We start from the raw sequence: 21,196 nt of genomic DNA on the forward strand, positions 1-21,196 counted from the left end.
AAAAATAGTGCTGTACATGAAAGAAAGTGTGGAATACCAATTGAACTGTTTTAGTTTTTTGCTTTTCCTTAGGGTCCAAGAGGAATTTACCAAACAGGAATAACAAACTTTTATTAAGACACAAAAGGGCTGTAAAAAAGTATTAGGCAAATTTTAAAGAAAATAATTTCTTCACACACTTGGAGATATATTTACTGTATGGAAAATATTGAGTATTCACCTCTATCATTATTCTATAGACTATTATTATATCCTGACCACATAATGAAAGCAGAATTGATGCATGTGAAATTAATTCCCATATTAGGCACTTTCCTTTCCATCCAGTCCTAAGGCACTTTTTATCAGTTTTGATGAAGCAGAGTATTAATGTCTACCTGTGTTCCATGATAGTAAATTCACCGTCTTCACATATTGTTTTCATTGAATTCTATAAATTCTTACTGAAGAAAATTTGGCCTATATCCTGCATTCTTCTGTGTTTACAGTCAAATTTACTGTATGTAGACTAGTAACAGGTAACTGGGGGCCTATATTGTACCGTGTAACAAAATAAAGATATTTCTTTCTTTCACGAAAACAGTTAATTGTGCATTTGCCTTCCCTGTTTCCAGTCATGAGCTTTAAATTTGCATGAATGAGAAAGAGCAATTTATGGCTTCCACTATCCTATTCACAGGAGCAAGACACAATGTTATTTACCAACTGGTAATCTGAATACCTTTTAAAATTTATTTTACAATGAGAGAGCCTTTCATTTTACAATTAGTCCCACCGAATTTTGGCATACAGTCAAAAATATGTCCTAATGGAATTGAGAAGTATATTCATGGATATAGTTTTATGACATGTGGCCAACTTCAGGAAATAAAACCTTGATAGATGCCAGTTATGGAAATATCTCTAGCGAGGAAATCCTGTCATTTAAGACATAGACATATCCATGTATACTGGATAAACCACACCTAAAGCAACTGGGGGATAATGGCCATAAAGCAATGCAATGTGACTTTTATATTCAGACATATTCAGAGAGAGGCGGGGGTTGGGGGGAAGGGAATGAGAAACTGTGTAATATATGTTTGGTGTGTAAAAATTGATCCCAAAATTGGAACTGCAGGCCCAAACCACCTCTGAACTTTAGGAAACTTCAGAATTAGATCCAAACTTTCTGACTTGGACCCCTCTCTAATAATAATGGCATGGTCTCAAGCTTGGTTCAATTTGGCTAGATCATAGGTGGACCCCACAGAGGGTTTAATACAATAGAAAATTATGTCATTATATATATATATATATATATATATATTGCACTCTGAAGATAAGCCACTGTTCTCAAATTTAAGACTTGTCAATAAATGCTGGAATGGTGATAATGGCACTTTATTACACAGCAGTCAAAAAGCCAACCAGTTAGTCATTTTTGGATGTCAGTCAATGATGGATTGAATTTAATTGAATATGGACATACCCAGGAATCCTATATCCATAATACTCTGCTATGATGGGAATTAAACTGGAAAATTCAACTTTTATTAAAAAATTCCTCCTATGAACAATTTTACCTTCCAAGATATTTAGCCTCCAAAAATGAAATATCTAACTGGTTCAGCCATCTAACTGAGTTGGCCCATTTAGAAACTGTGTCTTTTCATGCAAGTGAAAAATTTCTAGAGTTTGAGAGCATTTAATAAACAATCCTAGAAATGTTATTCCTACTATAGTTATATTATGCTGTTTTCAGCTAATCACTATGTAAAATACCATAAACTACTCCAGAAAATTACATTAAACTTATATATAAATTTGAATGTATTTCAGCATTTCAATTTCAAAACTTTTTTTTAAAGAACAGTAACTCAGGGACTAATCTTCACTATTCCTGTTTGGTACCAATATGCAAATATTACCCTTGTTTTTTTACACAGAGGAAAAAGGAGATGGGCAAAGCACAATACCTCTTACAGCCAGAAAGAACATCATTGCCAGAGCTGCAAAACAGAACTTTAGAGATCCTGGCTCTTACTCCTCTTTTCAGATCATTGGAACATGCTTGACTGATAAAATCATTAATAGTAATGGATCAAACTCAGTTGATCCGTGTAGCGGGGTGGTCACCTGCTCCTGCCCTGAAGGGCTTAAGACAGCCCAGGAGAGGGCTATGGCTGGGAGCAAGCAGGCTGATTGGGGGAAGCAGGCTCAGCTGTGTCCACGCCCCAATCAGGGCTCAGCTGGCCCTTGTAAGAGGGCAGTAGGTCAGGAGCAGAGAGTCTCCTCTAATTGTGGAGGGAAATGGGCCTGGCTGCTGGGGAGCATACCAGGGTACCTGAGGTGAAGCAGGGCTGGGGAAGGCCAGAGGAGCGGAGAGGCTCCAGACTGGAAAAGCCCCAGGCTGCAGGCCTGGCAGACGGCCTAAGACAGGGTACTAGGGTTGCAACAGGACAGCCCACAGTAGGCAGAGGCAGCAGGTCCAAACACCCCTTGCCTGTGATGATTGGCTTCTACGCTGCAGTCCGTCCCAGTGTGTGGGGGCTCAATGGTGACTGGCAGTAGCCAAAGACTGAGGTGAGGTGGGGTGTGGATAGTGGGTAGGGGTTCCCTGGGAGAGGGAGACCCAGATCTGTGGGGGGTACTGCCAAGGGGCAGCACCCCAGGGAAAGGGGCACCGGGGTCCGGGAGGGACATGGGGGCCAGCAGCAAGTGGGATACTGGCCTGCACAAGGTTCTCCGGAGGCTGGAAGAGCTAATTCTCTGGGAGACCAGCAGGAGGCACTGCAGGGGTGAGTCCTGCCCCATGACAATCCGTTAAGTTTTCTTTCCTTTTGTCCCATCCTCTCCTTTTCTCCCTTCCTCATACTTCCATGCTCATATCTGTTTAATTTTATTTTGTTCTGTCATTCAGGGTATGCACTAATTACTCATTAATATTGCTTATATATAATAAGGGAGGGGACTTTGGCAACAACAGATTCTTGGAGCATGTCTACATTTACTGTGGATCGACGCTGCAACAATCGACCCACTGGGGGTTGATTTAGTGGGATTAGTGAAGACCCACTAAATCAACTGCAAATCGCTCTCCCATTGACTCTGGTATTCTACTGGAACAGGAAGCTTAAGGTAAGTCAACTGGAGAGCTTCTCCTGTCGACCCAGTGTGGTGTAGACACCACAATAAGTCGACCTAAGCTATGTCAACTCCAGTTACGTTATTCACTTAGCGTAACTGAGGTCGACTTAACCCGGTAGTGTAGACCTGTCCTTAGTCAGATCCTTTGTTGCTGTTGGATACCCAATAGGCTTTTTATATCCAATTTGACTAATAGTGCGCATTGACAATTTGAACTCCAATTTTCTTACTGGTCAGTTGTGCAACACTGGCAGCAAACACTCTAGGGAAGATTTTGGCCACCTACTGGGGATATGTTTAAAATTTGAGGGATCAGGTTTAACTTTAAGTTTTACTTTAAGACAGGATAGAGGCTTATAAATAATTTTATTTCTTGGAGTTTAATTTAAGAGTCCTTAACTATTATATGTGTGTGATTTATTTAATCATATTAAACAATCTGGATTACATGGAATCACCTAGTATGATTGTTACTGAATTTACTATGGCTGAGAACTGAAATACAGAAACTTTATGAAGCAAATTATTTCCCCCCCAATATTTAAGGGTCAATTTTGAAGCTGGTAAAAATAAGAGATTAATAGCACTATGTGGAGCCATGTAAAAGGCAAATCAATACTGCATGTTTTTCCAAAGAGATTCACCAGAACATTTTTCAGAGTAACAGCCGTGTTAGTCTGTCTTTGCAAAAAGAAAAGGAGTACAGCTCACGAAAGCTCATGCTCAAATAAATTGGTTAGTCTCTAAGGTGCCACAAGTACTCCTTTTCTTTTTTCACCAGAACATATAATTCCTAAACTACTACTTCCTAATTTTGTATTATTGGGCCGTTTCTTAAGCAAACTAACCACTATTTGCATTATTACAAACTGTAGGCATTGTGATGTGAGCAGAAATCCACTTGGGATATATAAAATTGAAACCTTCAAACTGGGTCCATCTATGACCCCGAAGTAAAGTTTCTAGAAAGAGACTAGTACATCCAACATCATTGCCTATCCAGTATAAGCAGATGCCAATTGACAGCCTTCAGTAGGCAAAAGGTTTTAGGCTGAATGCCTACTGAACTTAGACTAATGCAAAAATGGCCTTGCTTATGTATGACGTTTCCTTAGCATGTGTGCTGACACTTTCTCCCTTTGAAAACTTTGTTCACACAATGCAAAGCAAATCACAGTACATGCTCAAGGCTGCACCTGGGCCTGTCATTTTTGACAAAGAGATGCCATTAAATTTTATAAATGGAGTTCTGCAATGCATACAAATTATGTTTTTTCTTGTGAAGAAGAAATAAATTACCTAAGTAAGGCAAAAGCTCAGGTGCTTTGGCTGTAACCCCCATGTTTTCCCAGTTGACTGATTAGGTCAGATAGGATGTTGCTTTCACCAGTATGTTTCTCAAACAATTTATTTAACTTAGCACGCAAGATCTTAAGAGAGCTTAAAAAATGCATAACATTCAGGTATTGCTGACCCAAATGGCTAAATTTGTTTTTTGAGAAATGATAAAATAAATAAAATGAAGAACTTAAACACTAGCCAACAGGCTGCTTTCTAGCTATCCTACTAGCTGAGCTACTAATCATGCTTTTTAACTGCTACATTTAGCTGTTCTTATATAAATTCTGCAAAAATGTACCTGAGTGAGCATAATTTTTAGATATGAACACACAGCATTATCTGATGTATGAGTCGCAAAATACTTGTGACCGTTGATTCTAGGTAAGAAGATCCAAATTCATTATGCTATTCCTTTGGAGAACAATATTCAAGCATTTCAAGTTTTGTCAGTTTTTCTGCATGATCTGTTTCCTCTTGGCATTTCCCATATCCCAGAAAAGGTATAAAGACGTTACAAATATTTACACAACAGAACAGCACAGGGAGTGTATAATTTTAGTGTAGGATTTTCCGAAGAGCTCAGTGTTGGCCTACCTCTTCTCCCAATTAAGCCAATGAGAGCTTTATCATCTACTTCAAAGGGAGCAGAATTGAGTGCTTTGTGCTAACACCCATCGTTTCATGTTCTCTGTGTATATAAAATCTCCCCACTGTATTTTCCACTGCATGCATCCAATGAAGTGAGCTGTAGCCCACTTATGCTCAAATAAATTTGTTAGTCTCTAAGGTGCCACAAGGACTCCTGTTCTTTTTGTGGTACACAGGTTTTGTGCCGAGTGAATTTCAACTTAGAACATAACTACTGAGTGAATATAATGGCATCCAAAAAACACATGGGATTGTATCTATATATTCAGTGAATGACCACATGTTGTTAAAGATTTAACAACCAGCTATAAAAACAAATGAGGGATCTGAGTCTTAAGCTTCTTTACACTACTCTGTCAGTGTAAAGGGGCCTCAGAGTGGAAGGAAACTGTATTTAAACCCTCGAATACAAATTTCTCCCACTTTAAGGCATCTTTGCACTCAGAGAGAATGAAGTTGCTGTAGTACAAATGAAAATTAGACCTCAGGTGTGTTGTCACATGTGAACAAATAAATAGACTTACATGAAATGTACTGAAAAGATCAATAAGTAACGTGTTTGAGGTCTACACAGCGTAACTTTAAATGTCCTGCTTTTATTACAACACAGACAATGTCTTCTGAGTTCCATGGACATAGCCTTATGGATACTCTGACAATAAGCTTTACTAAGAGTCATTTTGCCAAGGAACCCACATTTAACACTTCTATGAATGTAAGACAATTGTCTGTTTCATTAATAGTAGTTTTTTTAAAAAAAAAAGGTTTAAGCCATATCACTTTATTGCATGCACGGACACATACGTGCACTATTTGGATAGGCTTAGAAAAGAATTATTATTTCAAGGATGTCTAAGGCCCAGTCAGAGATTAGGGCTCATTGTACTAAGCATTATAAACACTCACAACACACACGCACTCGTACACAAAAATTATTATTCCTATATCAAAGAGTTCTCAAACAAAAACACAATCTGAACTTCTTCTAAAGCAACAGTAATATCAAAATACTAGTGTCTAACACTTATTAAAATGTACAAAGGTTTGCAACAATATTCATTTTTGGAGATCTGTGTAAATAATTAGATTTTATTTTGTACTTCAACCTTAAGCTGGCATTTTCTGCTCTTTTGCAGAAACAGGTGGAAGTCTATAAATGGAATAGGTTAGCACCTTCCAAATAACCTCATACTAAGCATATATAAAACTAAGCAAATTAGCACAAGAAAAATTATAGATCTTAGATTAGACTGTCTGCTTTCCATTGTTCATTTTATTGCTTGTAAAATGCAGGTTTAAAGTCACGCTATGCAAATAGCTCTTTGAAACAGGAGTAATATTAGCTACATGCCGATCTGAAGCTGCAAAAATCAACTTCAAATTAAATGAATATCATTCATTCACCATACAGTTATCATAATAAGTTTTACAGAACAGGATGAATTCTTATTTACCTTTTTTACAGTTGTAAAAACAGGGCATACCATCCTGTGTTTCAGCAGGACAAACCACTCAAAAAGGAATAAATTCTGTTTAAAAATCTCTTTTCAGCAAGATCTGATCTCAGCTTTTAATTTCTACTGCACTTGAGATTTGAGTTTGATTCATAACACTGTATCCTACATTGTTGAAGGCAACTTTGATAATTAGAAACTTGTTCCAGTGTGTGGACCGAGAAAAGGAACAAGACATGTGGAGGTCATTGTCCCAAGCAGTCAAGAAGAGAAAGGAGGTTATTAACTTTTCACTGATAAACAGGTATATTGGATATAGAAATAAAGCAGCTTTATTTTAAGGTGTCTTATAGGACTAATTATTGAAGAAATAAAAAGTATCAGGAAATCATAAAAGAAATCATGGATTAAGAACATGCTCTCTGCATTCATATTTAATACTTGTGTTTGATATGTTAGAGCCAAGTCCAGACAATATAAATGCATTTAGTAACTCAGCACACTACTTGGTTTATACTCCTACGTTTATAAAACTATAAATTGCTCCTATTGCAAATTGAGAAATCACAGCCTACAGCAATTAGCAGCAATTTGGCAAGTCTTAACAGATTGGGCATAGGTTATGTCCTCCGCACAATCATAACAGTTGTTCACAAGAGGCAGATGAATCCAGAAGGTTCAAGAAGCTGGTTCAATAGCCAGGATTGGCACTGGGGGAATAAATGAACCAAGTCTCACTGCTATTAGTAAGTGTTAATACTGGCAACAGACTTAAGGAGGCAGAAAAGCTGGGGTTAAAATTGGGCTATTTAAGTCAAGAAATAAAACACTATTGAATTTGTGAACTTTACAGTTTTGATTTTACAACTAGGTTTATGTTGTACAATTGCCTTTGGCTGAGATCTAGAAGCTTGGCTGAGCATTTTTTTTTTTTTAACTCCCTGGTCAAAGAAAGTTTTCTAGCTCAGTTATCATTTTCATTCTTCATCTCCTCCCACTCACTGCCCCATCTTTTCCTTGGAAAATAAGCTAACGGCCAAGTAGAACTTTTAATAGAAGCTTGTTTCAACATTCATTTTACTGTCACTCAAAAAAAAAAATTGCAAAAAGTTTGACTTTAAACAAACTACGACTGGTGTGACATAAAAGGAGAGAGACCCCAAAATGTCTCTCATTAACATTTGAGAGAATCACCCAAGGCACTATTATAACTTCCTGCCTTTTTTCACTGTCCATTTCTATGCAATAGACTTAAATAGCAAAGTTCAAATTAAGAGTGAATCACAACGTGACTAAACCTGGCTTGGAGGGACCATCTCTAGAGATGAGAGATTATTCTTGTTTCCATCTCCATTCAACCCCAGTGGACTCTGTAGAGACTTAGATCAAGCTTGCCAGTTAGTGCCAGTCATGAAAGAAGCCTTTGTGATGAGGATACCTCTGCTTGAAACTCCTTTCACAGACGCCATGGAACAACCATTGTGCTGTAAAACTGACCAAAGCTGAACCATCAACCTGGAGGTCAAAGGTTTCATTTAGTAACTCAGCACACTACTTGGTTTATACTCCTACGTTACAAGTTACTGCCAAATTCCTGCTCCATTCAGCTCTCCTGAAATAACTGACTGTAGAAAATCCAATAAAATGTATTCTGCTCCTTTCCCATTTATAGGTCATAAATCATTCTCAATATTGAAATGTCAGTAACCAAACTTAAATAATTAAAAACAACAACAAAGCACAGCCACATATATGCATTTCACATCTACTACCCCATCATCATCTAAATAGTGTTGTCTTCTGAAGCACTATGTTAATTACATTCTGGAAGGGTAAAAAACAAAAAAAATGCTCCTTTTGTGTCTTCTGTCTTATTTTTCTGTTAATGCACATTGCTGTCATATGTACAGCAATGAATATGTACAGAGAAGACATGGCTGTAAGAAAAGTAAAGATAATTTTAGGACAATATTAATCATTTTTGATGAAAATAGACAAACAGGGAAGAGTGCATGTGTGGGAAGAGAAGGGGTTTTGCATTTCACTGGCCTATAGTTTAACACAGGGGTGGGCAAACTAGGACCAGCAGGCCAGATCTGGCCCATGAACCGTTTTAATTCGGGGCACAAGGTCGGGGGCTGCACCATGTGGCTCCCGGAAGCCACAGCATGGCTCTGCTCCAGCTCCTACAAGCTCCAATGGGAGCTGCAGGGGCAGTGCCTGAGTTTGGGACAGCGTGCAGATCTGCCTCGCCGTGTTTCCACGTAGGAGCCTGGGAAGGGACATACCACTGCTTCTGGGAGCTGCTTGAGGTAAGTGCCTCTCGGAGCCTGCACCCCCTGAGTCTCTCCCCTTGCCCCAACCCCTTGTTCCAGCCCTGATCCTCGTGCCCTCCCTCCCGCTCTCCAAACACCAAGATCCCAGCCCAGAGCACCCTCCTGCACCCCAAACTTCTCATCCCCAGCACCACCCCAGAGCCCACACCCCCAGCCGGAACCTGCACCCCTGCCCCAGCCCTGATCCCCCTCCTGCCCTCCAAACCCCTCAGTCCCAGCCCAGAACACCCTCTTACACCCCAAACTCCTGCACCCCAAGCCCAATTTTGTGAGCATTCACGGCCCAGCATACAATTTCTATTCCCCGATGTGGCCCTCGGGCCAAAAAGTTTCCCCACCGCCTGGTTTAACATCATGATGTGGTGTCTGATACTCAGAGTTGTATAGAGATACATCATTTCTGTAATGATATATATTCTTCCTGAGTCTGAAGGCACTGTCTGCTTCATATGTATCTTGTATTTAAATTCCTTCAAGAAATGTAAACGGTTAAACTATAATATAAATTTATGTGGACATTTTCATCCTTTTTCCATTCTCCCTCCAAATTATCAATTTAGAAACCCAAAATTATATAATAAAATTATTTCAGAACTAAAAGGACAAATCTAAAATTTCCCATGGCCAGTTCTCATAATTTGGAAATAATAAAGATGTTAAATAAAAAAAGCTGTAGGATTTTTTTCCATGGAAATCACAAGACATCCCATAACAAATCTTATATTCTATCTAATCATAAACTCAAAATATATGTAAAATTAAATACAGGAGGAGAGGTGTAGGGTGGAAAAAATAGAGATCTGAATTCTAACTGAGAAAACCCTTCCTTCCCCTTCCACATGTTCTAGTAAAATAGAACTTCTGTGTCTCATAAAAATATTTCTTCAGGAAAAAAAAGAGAGAATGACGAGGGGAAAGAAAAACAAACAAACAAAAAACCCTCATGCAAGCTTTCAAATATACTCCTCAGGTGCAAAAAATGAAGTGGTCCAGAAGAAGGTGGTGAACTGGGAAATCCTATTATGTACTCCACTTGGAGTTTAATATTAAATAGATATATCCCATAAGTGTAAGTGTATGTCAGTATGTGAGAAATTTTAACTGGAATTGGGAATTAGAGTGGAAAATTATAATTCCACAGGCTGAAACTGACAGACAGCGGGATAATGATCAGAGCTCAACTCTTATTCCATTGCAAACTGAAAGCTCCAATCTGTACTGGCTTTATTAAACCTTTTAATTGACAGCTTTTAGTAACATTTAAAAATAGATATTGAATTCACTTTAATTGTTGTTGTCACATCCTTCTGTTCTAATCTTTTCTCATTGCTATTTCAAGTATTTTAAGCAAAAATAAACGGAGGGTGGAGGATATGGTTAAAGTATTTCTTCATTTCTTTCCTGTTACACTGTATACAAAAGTCCTTTGTCTGAAGACTTTGTAGAAGAGGGGCCAGAGTGAAGCGGAGACAAAGGAAGATGAGGGTGTTCAGAGGGAAGCCAAAGGATTGAGGAGCAGAACAAGGCAGAGCAACATACAGTATTGTCGTCACTGCCAAAAATGCCACCATCCTCATCAATGGATGGGGGAAATTGATGGGGCCAGCTGTGAAAGAGGGACAGTCCCAGTGGCAAGGGAGGGAGACTCTCACCAAGGGAGAATAGGTAGCTCCTCCCCCTGGGAGTCTCTGGCACCCACTGGCCAGCTGGGAGAGAGGGGTGCTGATTTGCCAGCACTCCCCAGTTCTCAGGATTTAGCCCAGTGCAGGGGCCAGGTGGAGTCTCTTTCAGCTCCATTCCAGCAAGGAAGGCATATATTTGTCAGATAGAAATGCTGATATATGATATACAGGATATGAGGCAATGGATTGGGCAGGAATTGTGATACCATGCAGTGTGGTTGGGTGGGGAGAGCAATCAAGCTAGTTGCTGATGCTCCCGTGTCCAGTTTTCATTGAACGGTCCCCAAAGGTAAGAGACCTGGGATTTTGGTGATGGACCTTAGGCTCAAGTGTTATGGTGAAACCTCGTGGCCCTCGCAGGCAGAGGTCAGACCTTGTGGTCCTCATGTCTCCACACAGCTTCACCCTATGTCTCCCCTCACGGGGGAAGGATGCTAAGACTCAGAGAGAATTGAGTTCTGGGGTAAGCTGAGGAACTCCTACCCCATGTTATGGGTTATATGATAATGAGTCCTATAACTTCCTCACTGGAAGCAATTCAATGCCTGATACAGGAGAGTGTGGGTAGTAGTCCTCCCTTCTGTTAAAATTTAATACCATCGCTTAATTCCATGCATGTGTCTGTTCTCATTTTGCTGCTGTGTCGACATCAATAGGTGTGTTGTTAATTCAGGTTAGCTAAACCATGATAGCTACCTCAGGTTAAAATAGCAGTGAAGACATGGCAACTCAGCTTTTAACTTGAGTTAGCAGCTGCAGTTAAAGCCTAGAGGGGAGTCTGGGGTTGAAAGCAAGATGCTAACCCAAGCTAAAAGCCAAGTTGCCACGTCTTCACTGCTATTTAACCAGAGTTAAGAACACACTGTTTGGTGGTGTGTGTGTGTTTCCGTGGAGACATACCCACATGACAACTAGGGAAACAAAGGAGGTATGCCAATGGAAGTGAAAGGCTCCAAGATAAAGAAGAGTATGGGAGAGAAGAAGAAGATTGTGAATGGAAAATAGAGAGGAGGTGATCAGCACAGCAGAAAGAAATGGGAAGAAAATGGCAGCTGCAAAATTGGGAGGAAGTATTAGTGATAAGAAAAGAGGGAATCCATTTTAACACTTCAAAACGTCGGGGGAACAGTTAGCTGCACACTACTAGTGCAATGGGACATCCAAATAGAGACTGTAATTCCCTTCTCTGCGGTGACTATCTTTGGGTACATCATGAGCTCAACGGTTTTCAGATCTGAAAGTGAATTTGAGGAGGCAATATGAGCATGTTGGAAAAAGTCTAGCAAAATTATGGTATGGCCAGTCCTGTACTAAGAATCTGAGAAGGACTATGTAAGGCCTTTGCTTTGAAAGATGAAGCCAATAAAATCATCATGGAAAAGCTATCATTAAAAGATGGAAGTGTGCAGGCTGAGTACAAGACAAGTAATTGGGTGTTCTGGGTTACATTCGCAGTTCTGCTACTGACATGCTGTATGACTCAGCAAGATGCTTCACCACTGAGGAATGCCTCAGTTTCCCTTGTAAAATGAAGATGTTTTAATATATCACATTATTGCATGGCCCAACTGCTGTCTGTAAATGCTTTAGGATCTTAGATGAAAGGCGGTATGCAAAGATATTTTAATATTAAAATAAGGACATTCACCACCTAAATCAACTATAATTGATAGTTTTAATCAATTTAGGGCTTTGACTTCACGGAACAGCACTGTGATACTATTTGAAACAGCACTACATTAGCTCGCACCAGGGAACTTTTAATGCACCCCAGCAGGGTTTATACAGACCAATTAATGCACAAGTTAGTACAATACAGACCAACTAATGTAGAACACGCTAATGCATTATAAAGATCACACTCCCGTACAATGCATTATCCCACTTTGTAGACAAATCCTTAATCTTAACGCATGTGTCTTTCAGATGGATACATTATTCTTTATTTCCTGTTATAAACTTGTATATGTCTACTGTGAGCTATAATACAGCTGCTATGTTCCTCCTCAGAGGTGGCTGCATTTTGTTAATGGGCAAGAAGTTACAAAGATATATAGGTTATGTTTTACAGTATATTTAGTTCCTGAGTTGGAAGATACTATTGAAATACAAAGTATTTATTAATAGCATCATAATCAATTTCCAGACAGAGAATGCCACAAGACAGCTTATTCCTCTACCTCACTTCTTTTGAGAGCTCTAGTATTTACTCTCAGAAATGACTGATTAACTCACCGTTAGAGCCAGAAGTTTTCCGTATGTGAGATGTGCTGGGATGTGGTCAGTCTTGGATCGCAAAGACTCCATATACCAGTGTTCTGCTTCAGGCAGCTTGCTCAGTCTCATGTAGGCTTCTCCTATGAAGTAAAATGATGACCAGTCAGAGGACATAGGATTTTAATAGATTTATCATTTGAAAATAAAATAAAAAAATAAAAAAAATTCTGCATTTTGACTGTCAACCTGTTTATGAACAAAGACCTCTCAGACAATACATTGCTTTGAATGCCGGCAAGTTAGAAAACAGACTAACTTTATGGTCACCTTAGTGATGAAGGCATGGAGTAATAGTCTTATTAAGGATGAAGGAGCACGAGCAAGATGAAAGTCCAGTTGGAAAGGAATTGAAATTGGGAGTATCAATCAAAATTCCCAAAGTAACCAAATTAACATCATATCTGCTATGCAAAAGCTATTTCTTTTCAATCAATTCACATTACACAACATGGAGTATCAGTGAAAATATAGGATGTATTTGTGTTTAACCATAAATCATAGAGCAGGTCCTCAAAGAATCCATTTTATAAGCACTTGGAGGAGAGAAAGGTGATCAGAAACAGTCAACATGGATTGATTCACCAAGGGCATGTCATGCATGACCAACCTGATTGCCTTCTATGATGAGATAATGGGCTCTGTGGATATGGGGAAAGTGGTGGATGTGATATATCTTGACTTTAGCAAAGCTTTTGATATGGTCTCCCTCAAGTATTCTTTGCCAGCAAGTTAAAAAAGTGTGGATTGGATGAATGGACTACAGGTGGATAGAAAGCTGGCTAGATTGTTGGCCTCAATGGGAAGTGATCAATGGCTTGATGTCTAGTTGGCAGCTGGTATCAAGTGGAGTGCCTCAGGGATCAGTCCTCCGGCTGGTTTTGTTCAACAACTTTATTAATGATCTGGATAATGGGATTAATTGCACCCTCAGCAAGTTTGCAGATGACACTAAACTGGGGGAGAGGTAGATAGGGTCCAGAGTGACCTAGACAAATTGGAGGATTGGGCCAAAAGAAATCTGAGGTTCAACAAGGACAAGTGCAGAGTCCAGCACTTAGGAAGGAAAAATCCCATGCACTCCTACAGGCTGGGGACCGACTGGCTAAGCAGCAATTCTGCAGAAAAGGACCTGGGGATTACAGTGGATGAGAAGGTGGATATGAGTCAGCAGTGTGCCCTTGTTGCCAAGAAGGCCAATAGCATATTGGGCTGTATTAGTAGGAGCATTGCCAGCAGATCAAGGGAAGTAATTATTCCCCTCTATTCGGCACTGGTGGGGACACACCTGGAGTATTGTGTCCAGTTTTGATCCCCCCCATTAGGGAAGGGATGTGGACAAATTGGACAGAGTCCAGCAGAGGGCAACAAAAATGATTAGGGGGCCAGGGCACATGATTTACGAAGAGAGGCTGAGGGAACTGGGGTTATTTAGTCTGCAGAAGAGAAGAGTGAGGCGGGATTTGATAGCCTTCAACTACCTAAAGGGGGGTCCAAAGAGGATGGAGCTAGGCTGTTCTCAGTGGTGGGAGATGACAGAACAATGAGCAATGGTCTCAAGTTGCAGTGGGGGAGGTCTAGGTTGGATATTAGGAAACACTATTTCACTAGGAGGGTGGTGAAGCATTGGAATGGGTTACCGAGGGAGGTGGTGGAATCTCCATCCTTAGAGGTTTTTAAGGCCCAGCTTGACAAAGCCTTGGCTGGGATGATTTAATTGGTGTTGGTCCTGCTTTGAGCAGGGGATTGGACTAGATGACCTCCTGAGGTTTCTTCCAACCCTAATATTGTATGATAACATATCAAGATCATAGATGCGGGTGTAAAAAAAAAACTGAGGTAGGTTAAGAGAAGTCCCCAAAGAAGGTTAGAATAATGAGGGAGGACACAGAAAAAACAAGACATGGTGCAGTTGGTGAAGTCTGGTGCCCTGCAATCTCTGTATAACATCACTAGTGCTTTAATCTAATTTGTACTTTGTAAGGATTATGGAAGCCAATACGTAGAAATTATCAAAATCTGACAAACTTCTCCAAGTAAAATCCTTTGCTCTGAAAGACTCAGACAGCAAATGTACAAGGATAATGGGAGAACGATGGCAATGACAGAAATGCACTTTGGGGCACTTATCTTGACATTTTTGAAAATGCATTTAATGTAGTGTAGAAGAAACAATTTGAAGAGAAAAATCAAACAAAATCTTGCAAAGCTAATCAGAAATAAGCAGGATCAAACAATTAAAAATGAAGTATGGCAGTTTTCAGAATAATAATACACTGCATTTTCATAGCACATTCTGAATGCGCTACAGACACTTTCAGTGAAATCCTGGTCCCACTGAAGTCCATGGCAAAAAGACTAATGACTTCAATTGGGTCAGGATTGCAACTATTAACTAACGGACTTTTTTTTTCCTGTACGTGAAAACTGTGATTTATCTAAGGCCACACGCTAATTCAGCAGAATAAATGGGGTTAGACCTCAGTTCCAAGCCCATGCTCAGTCCATTAACCTATGTTAACTCTCAAATGAATGGCATCCAATTATAATCTATTACATGCAAAACAGAATGATTACAGTTGCAAAGTTAAGCAATCACAAGTTTAAAAATGCCACAATTAAGGTTGCCTCATGAACCTGAATTTGCACCTCCTTGTGCATATGCATTATGCTACAGTCTTTAATAACATAATCACATACTATCTTTTCTACTCCAAACTGTCCCTGTCCGAGACTTGTCTTTTCCCCATCCAAGTCCCATTCTTCTCACCTAGTCAGTCCCAGTCTCCATTCCTCAGTTTTCTTATCCCTGTCCCAGTCTCCTTGCTTAGCACAGCCTCGTCTTACTCCTCTAGACTCCCCTGTCCTTGTGGCCCTTTCCCTCAACTCCCAGTCTCTTTGCCCAGCTTTTCCCAGTTCCCTGCCCTTCCTCCCATTCCTTGTCTCTTTCCCCACCGCATCCTACACTCCAGTTGCTCCCACTCCCTGCCCACATTCCCTATCCTCACTAGCTTCCAAACCTTATCTCCATCCTTGGGCTTCTCTTCTAGTTATAGTGTTTCCCCCCACCTCAGCTCCTTGTCCCCATCTCTTAGCTCAGGCAACCCCACTGCTTCCCCCTGCACCACAGTTCCTCTTCTGATATATCTTTCCTCCTCCCTGACTACTTTCCTGCCACTTCACTAGCTCTAAGTCACAGTTTAATTGCCCAGCCAGTCCCAGGCTCCCCTGTCCCCTCTCCCCGCCTTCTCATTTTATCTCAGTTTCTTCCCCAACTACTGGCTCCAAGTCCCCACTGGTCATTTCCCTCCTCAGCGCCGAGTCCCAATCTCCTTGCTCAGCCAGTCCCACTCTCCCTCCCCACCTCAACTCCTAGTCTAGTTTCCCTCTCCCCAAACTTCTTATCCAAATCTACTCTGCCTCTCATCTGCAAGTCTGGTTCTTGTTCTCTCTGCATTCAAATTGGTTGGCTTCCTCCACAGTGCCTGGGCCCAGTAGGGCATTATTGACAGCAGAGGAGAGATCTGCTCCCTATACTCAGTTCAGGCGCCCTGACTTATAGACCCATCATGGCCTGCAGCGGCTCAAAGCTACAATTTCAGGAAAAGTCCTGCTTGGTCCCAGGCTGTAGTATGTCCAATGTGGATTGAACCTTCAGGGAATTTAGTTGCTAAAATCTAAGAAGTCTCTATTGAGCATGTGTAAACTGTGATTTTTTTTTTCAAAGAATTATAACTTAATCCTATTTGGGCAGGTTTGCACAGGGATGGAAAAAGGCACATCCCTGGCATGAAGGCCACCCCGCTGACCCCCGCACAGTTTTCAAGTCACTGCTTCAAAGCATAAGGTGCTACAGCTACTCAAAGAAAAGACCACCAAAAATTAGCATGAGCACAACAACATATTTGCTCTTGCCTCGTTCTCAGAAATGGCTAAACTCTTATCTTAAAATTCCCCACTCCTCCCCAAAAAAGATCTGAGGCAGGCACCTGGCATGAAAAATTTCAACCTGAATGGTGACAGGCAAAATTATAAGCAACTGAAAATAGGGTCTTACAATTGGAAGTGACAGACAACCTCAATGAATGGTGTTGCCAGACCCATCTATAATAGTCTCATAGATCCCACAATGCACTATGCACTGTTCAAACTTATGAAGAGACACAATCTTATCAAATATTTCTCAGGATGCATGCTAATATAAGGACCTGGAGAGATAAACTGGTGCGCTTGAAAGGCTGCCAGGCAGATTAAATTCTGGAAGGTTTTAGAAATCAAGTACTTCACAGCAAAAACTATTAAATGACCTTCTCCTGGAGGGTATTGTTGACTGTGCACGCAGAAATTCAACTCTAAATTTACTGACCTAAATGTCAAACTGTCCACACAGAAAGCTCCCCTGAAGACTTTAAAATTGTTCTCCTTTGCTGGCCATATTCAAGCATTTCTACTGAAAGCTTGATTTCTGCCTGAAAAGCCCAGGTTCTAACCATCTGTAATATAGCAGCTTTTGATCATATGACTACAGCTGAAGGTCTATCAGGGTTTCCTCTATAAATCATAATTTGGGGGAGGCGGGGGGAGGATTCAGAGCCCTGCTATTAAAAAATCACTTCAGGTTAAGGATGTGAAGGGGTTTGTCCCAGATTGGGGGTGGGGGTGGGAATATTGCAAAATTCCAGTTCAATCAATCTGGTCATTTTCTTGGTTAAAGTGAAGTAAATCAAATAAAAGCTTCTATGGTTTGAGATGTTTTTCAACCATTCTGTTGGATGAGCTATATAGAGATTGGATTTTGTCATTTAGGATGAGATTTTATATATATCTGCACAGGCACAAAAATTTCAAAATACAATTTGTGATATTTGACAGTTACTACTGTATATTTGCAGAAACTTTTGTAATGTGAATGATCTAACTTTCAGTAAATCCTTATTAGAGCACCCAGTGACATGAGATATGAAAGTAGCTGCAGAATACAAACTGGCTGCTCCATTTACCTTCACACTATCAGCATTTATCACATTCATTTGTAAAGTTCTCATACCGAAAACAGAAATGGTGCTATATAACAAATTCAGTTTGATAATGTATCCGGTCAAACCTATGCAGTTTAATGAATGTATATCCCACTTTGACATACTATATCACAATGGCACAGAAGGAAATCTGTCATATGTCACAATGCTTCAAAGGTACCTCAGACACCATAAGGAAAACAAGTCAATTTACAGGAATCTAGGCCCCAATTCAGCAAAAGCACTTAACCCTGTGCATAAATGCTTCAGCTGAATAGGAGCCATAATGAGATACCAAAAGGAAAGCTTTTGATGGTTCACAACAAGTACATGATCATCAAATACTTCGCAGGGTTAAACGAGTTCTCAGCAGTAACATTAATTTACAGATTCCTATCTTCAGTATTCTGTGGACTTTAAACCTGAAACTGGTGGAAGCCACATCCAACAGGACATCTAAAACAAAACACACCTCACCAATGTAAAGTTCAGTTGGTGTGGGGGAGGAGGTATAGGGGGACCCCACAATACTGGAATAATTTGTTCAACAAATTTAAAATTTGGGGAGGAATTATTCACCTAATATTCTCTTTAGATTACCCAGCTTTAAAGGCAATCCTGCACTGGGAAGGGGATGGGCTAGATGATCTCATTATTACACTGCAGCTGTAATTTACTTAGTATATGTATACATGATGCTATATTTAAAGTGTTTTGTAGATTGTTTCACCACAAACCCCTTTAATTTAATACTTTAGTACAAAGGGAAGCATAATGGATATAATGTATCCTTTAACTAGACCTACGCCAGCAAAAGCCTTGAAACTCAAAGTTAGTTTATTCTGTATTTACTACACACAACAGAGAAGAATCAATTGCAACACTTCCGTTATCTTCGCAAAAGCAGATTGAGGTGTTTTCTTTTTATAAACACCAGAGCCCTCGGGAATCTTACAATATAGGCAGACATTTCAAAACTTCTTAGAAACAGGAAAACAACACTTAAATCAGCACAGTGGAAAAGGTGTGAAATAATTCAAGACAAAAACAATGATCAATTAAAAAAAACCCAAGAAAATAAGAAGAGTGATTTAGTTATGAAAAAAAAAATTAAAAGATCAGGTGGCTACAATGAGTTATCTTCTCTAGGAGTCAAATTTACCACTTTACCCTTCAAGGGTGTAGGTTGTGATATGGTTTAGCACCCAAGAGGGGAAGAAAGGGGTTATGAATTTCCAACATGTCTCATATACTGAAAAAGAACAAAAAGGGGCCTATTTAGTGTGAACAGGGAGACAAGCAGCGTTATGCAGTTCTAGTTTAGGATCACTACCTGTCTTTACTTCTGGTTTGTTCATAAACAAGAGGGATTTGCATATCTCAAGATTATTTCTACTTCAGGCAGATATTAGAAAATTTCAAACATACCACATATAATGTTGTTATATTTTCAGCACTAAGAAAGCCTGAAATCTGAATAACCCAAGCAAAGGCCATTTCCCTGAGGGGAACACGTTAGATGTATTGATAAGCACAGAATCATAGAATATCAGGGTTGGAAGGGACTTCAGGTGGTCATCTAGTCCAATCCCCTGCTCAAAGCAGGACCGATCCCCAACTAAATCATCTCAGCCAGGGCTTTGTCAAGCCGGACCTTAAAAACATCTAAGGAAGGAGATTCCACCACCTCCCTAGGTAATGTATTCCAGTGTTTCACCACCCTCCTAGTGAAAAAGTTTTTCCTAATATCTAAACTAAACCTCCCCCACTGCAACTTGAGACCATTACTCCTTGTTCTGTCATCAGCTACCATTGAGAACAGTCTAGATCCATCCTCTTTGGAACCCCCTTTCAGGTAGTTGAAAGCAGCTATCAAATCCCCCCTCATTCTTCTCTTCCGCAGACTAAACAATCCCAGTTCCCTCAGCCTCTCCTCATAAGTCATGTGTCCCAGTCCCCTAATCATTTTTGTTGCCCTCTTCTGGACGTTTTCCAATTTTTCCACATCCTTCTTGTAGTGTGGGGCCCAAAACTGGACACAGTACTCCAGGTGAGGCCTCACCAATGTCGAATAGAGGGGAACGATCACGTCCCTCGATCTGCTGGCGATGCCCCTACTACTACATAGCAGACAACTATGGGGCTGCGAATGTACCAGCATTATGCCTCTACAGCAGGAGTTCCCAAAATTGGTTTGTGCCTTGTTCAGGGTAAGCCCCTGGCACGCCGCGAGACAGTTTGTTTACCTGAGCATCCACAGGTACGGCCGCTCGCAGCCGTTTCTGGCCAATGGGAGGTGCCTGCGCCACTTTCCGCAGCTCCCATTGGCCAGGAACAGCGAACTGCAGCCACTGGGAGCTGTGAGCGGCCGTACCTGTGCACACTCAGGTAAACAAAGCATTTTGCGGCTTGCCGGGGCTTACCTGAAGATCACTGTATCACTGAAGATACAAAAAGACAAATACAGATACATATTACCTATAGTCAGGAGAGATACATTGCAATCTGCTTCTTAGTATTACCAGATTGTATTTTTAAAGTGTTTGTAATCTGCCAAAAAAAAATCATTCATGGCAAAACCTTGGTGTATAAAATCTCAGAGTATAGAGTTTCAAAGCATCAAGTTGGCCACTGCACTGAGAAAAATGGAATTCAAAGTAGAATAAAAGGAGATATTTTATAAAATTATATTGCACTTGGTTAATAAGCATATTTACTACATGTTTTGCATCGACTGTTCTGTACCGTTACACCTTCACAGAACGTATTGCAGTGGCTTTTTCTGAGCTACTAGGGTATGCATGCAAATAATAAAGCTGAAAGCACAGTTATAGCTATGCGTAACAGTTATGTTTAATCTATAATGCAGCATGCACGCTATTGTTAGTAAGCATATTCTGCACATAGAGCTTCTCTGGAGCCATTGGTGCATGTGATCTTAATGTATATGAAGTATAATGTACACAGAACAAGCATATTTTATTTCTTTCTTTCATAGAACAATTTCTTTGAAGATTTCTCAGAGCACACAGTATTTTATAAGCTTTTTTGCTGGAGAGGAGTCAATTCCCCATTTATATGGATTTGGTTCTTATAGGCCACTTGTAGCCAATCAAAATGGAGACTCAGATTTTTGGTTTAATTAGAATGAAAATCAACTTTAAAAAGAAATCTTAGAACTGGATGGAGAGGGATGAAAATAAAAAGCAAATGAATTTCAATAGAGAACTGAACAGTCTTTAAAGAAGTATAGTCTGAAAACCTCCAATGAAAGAAGAAGTCATTGACAAACAATGCAGCTGAGATAGATATTT

At 40.1% G+C, this 21,196-nt stretch overlaps 1 protein-coding gene across 5 annotated transcripts in view; it reads right to left on the minus strand.

Moving 5' to 3' along the window:
* Window positions 1-21,196, minus strand: part of TMTC2 (transmembrane O-mannosyltransferase targeting cadherins 2) — a 379,312-nt gene that overhangs the window by 74,308 nt on the left and 283,808 nt on the right. For all 5 annotated transcript variants that reach the window (XM_075124316.1, XM_048835674.2, XM_075124313.1 and 2 more), the window contains exon 8: window positions 12,826-12,947. In XM_075124316.1, coding sequence (XP_074980417.1) covers window positions 12,826-12,947 — 122 coding nt within the window. The remainder of the gene's footprint in view (window positions 1-12,825; window positions 12,948-21,196) is intronic.

This window comes from Caretta caretta, chromosome 1 (genome assembly GCF_965140235.1).
Source record: "Caretta caretta isolate rCarCar2 chromosome 1, rCarCar1.hap1, whole genome shotgun sequence".
NCBI classification, from domain to species: Eukaryota; Metazoa; Chordata; order Testudines; family Cheloniidae; genus Caretta; species Caretta caretta.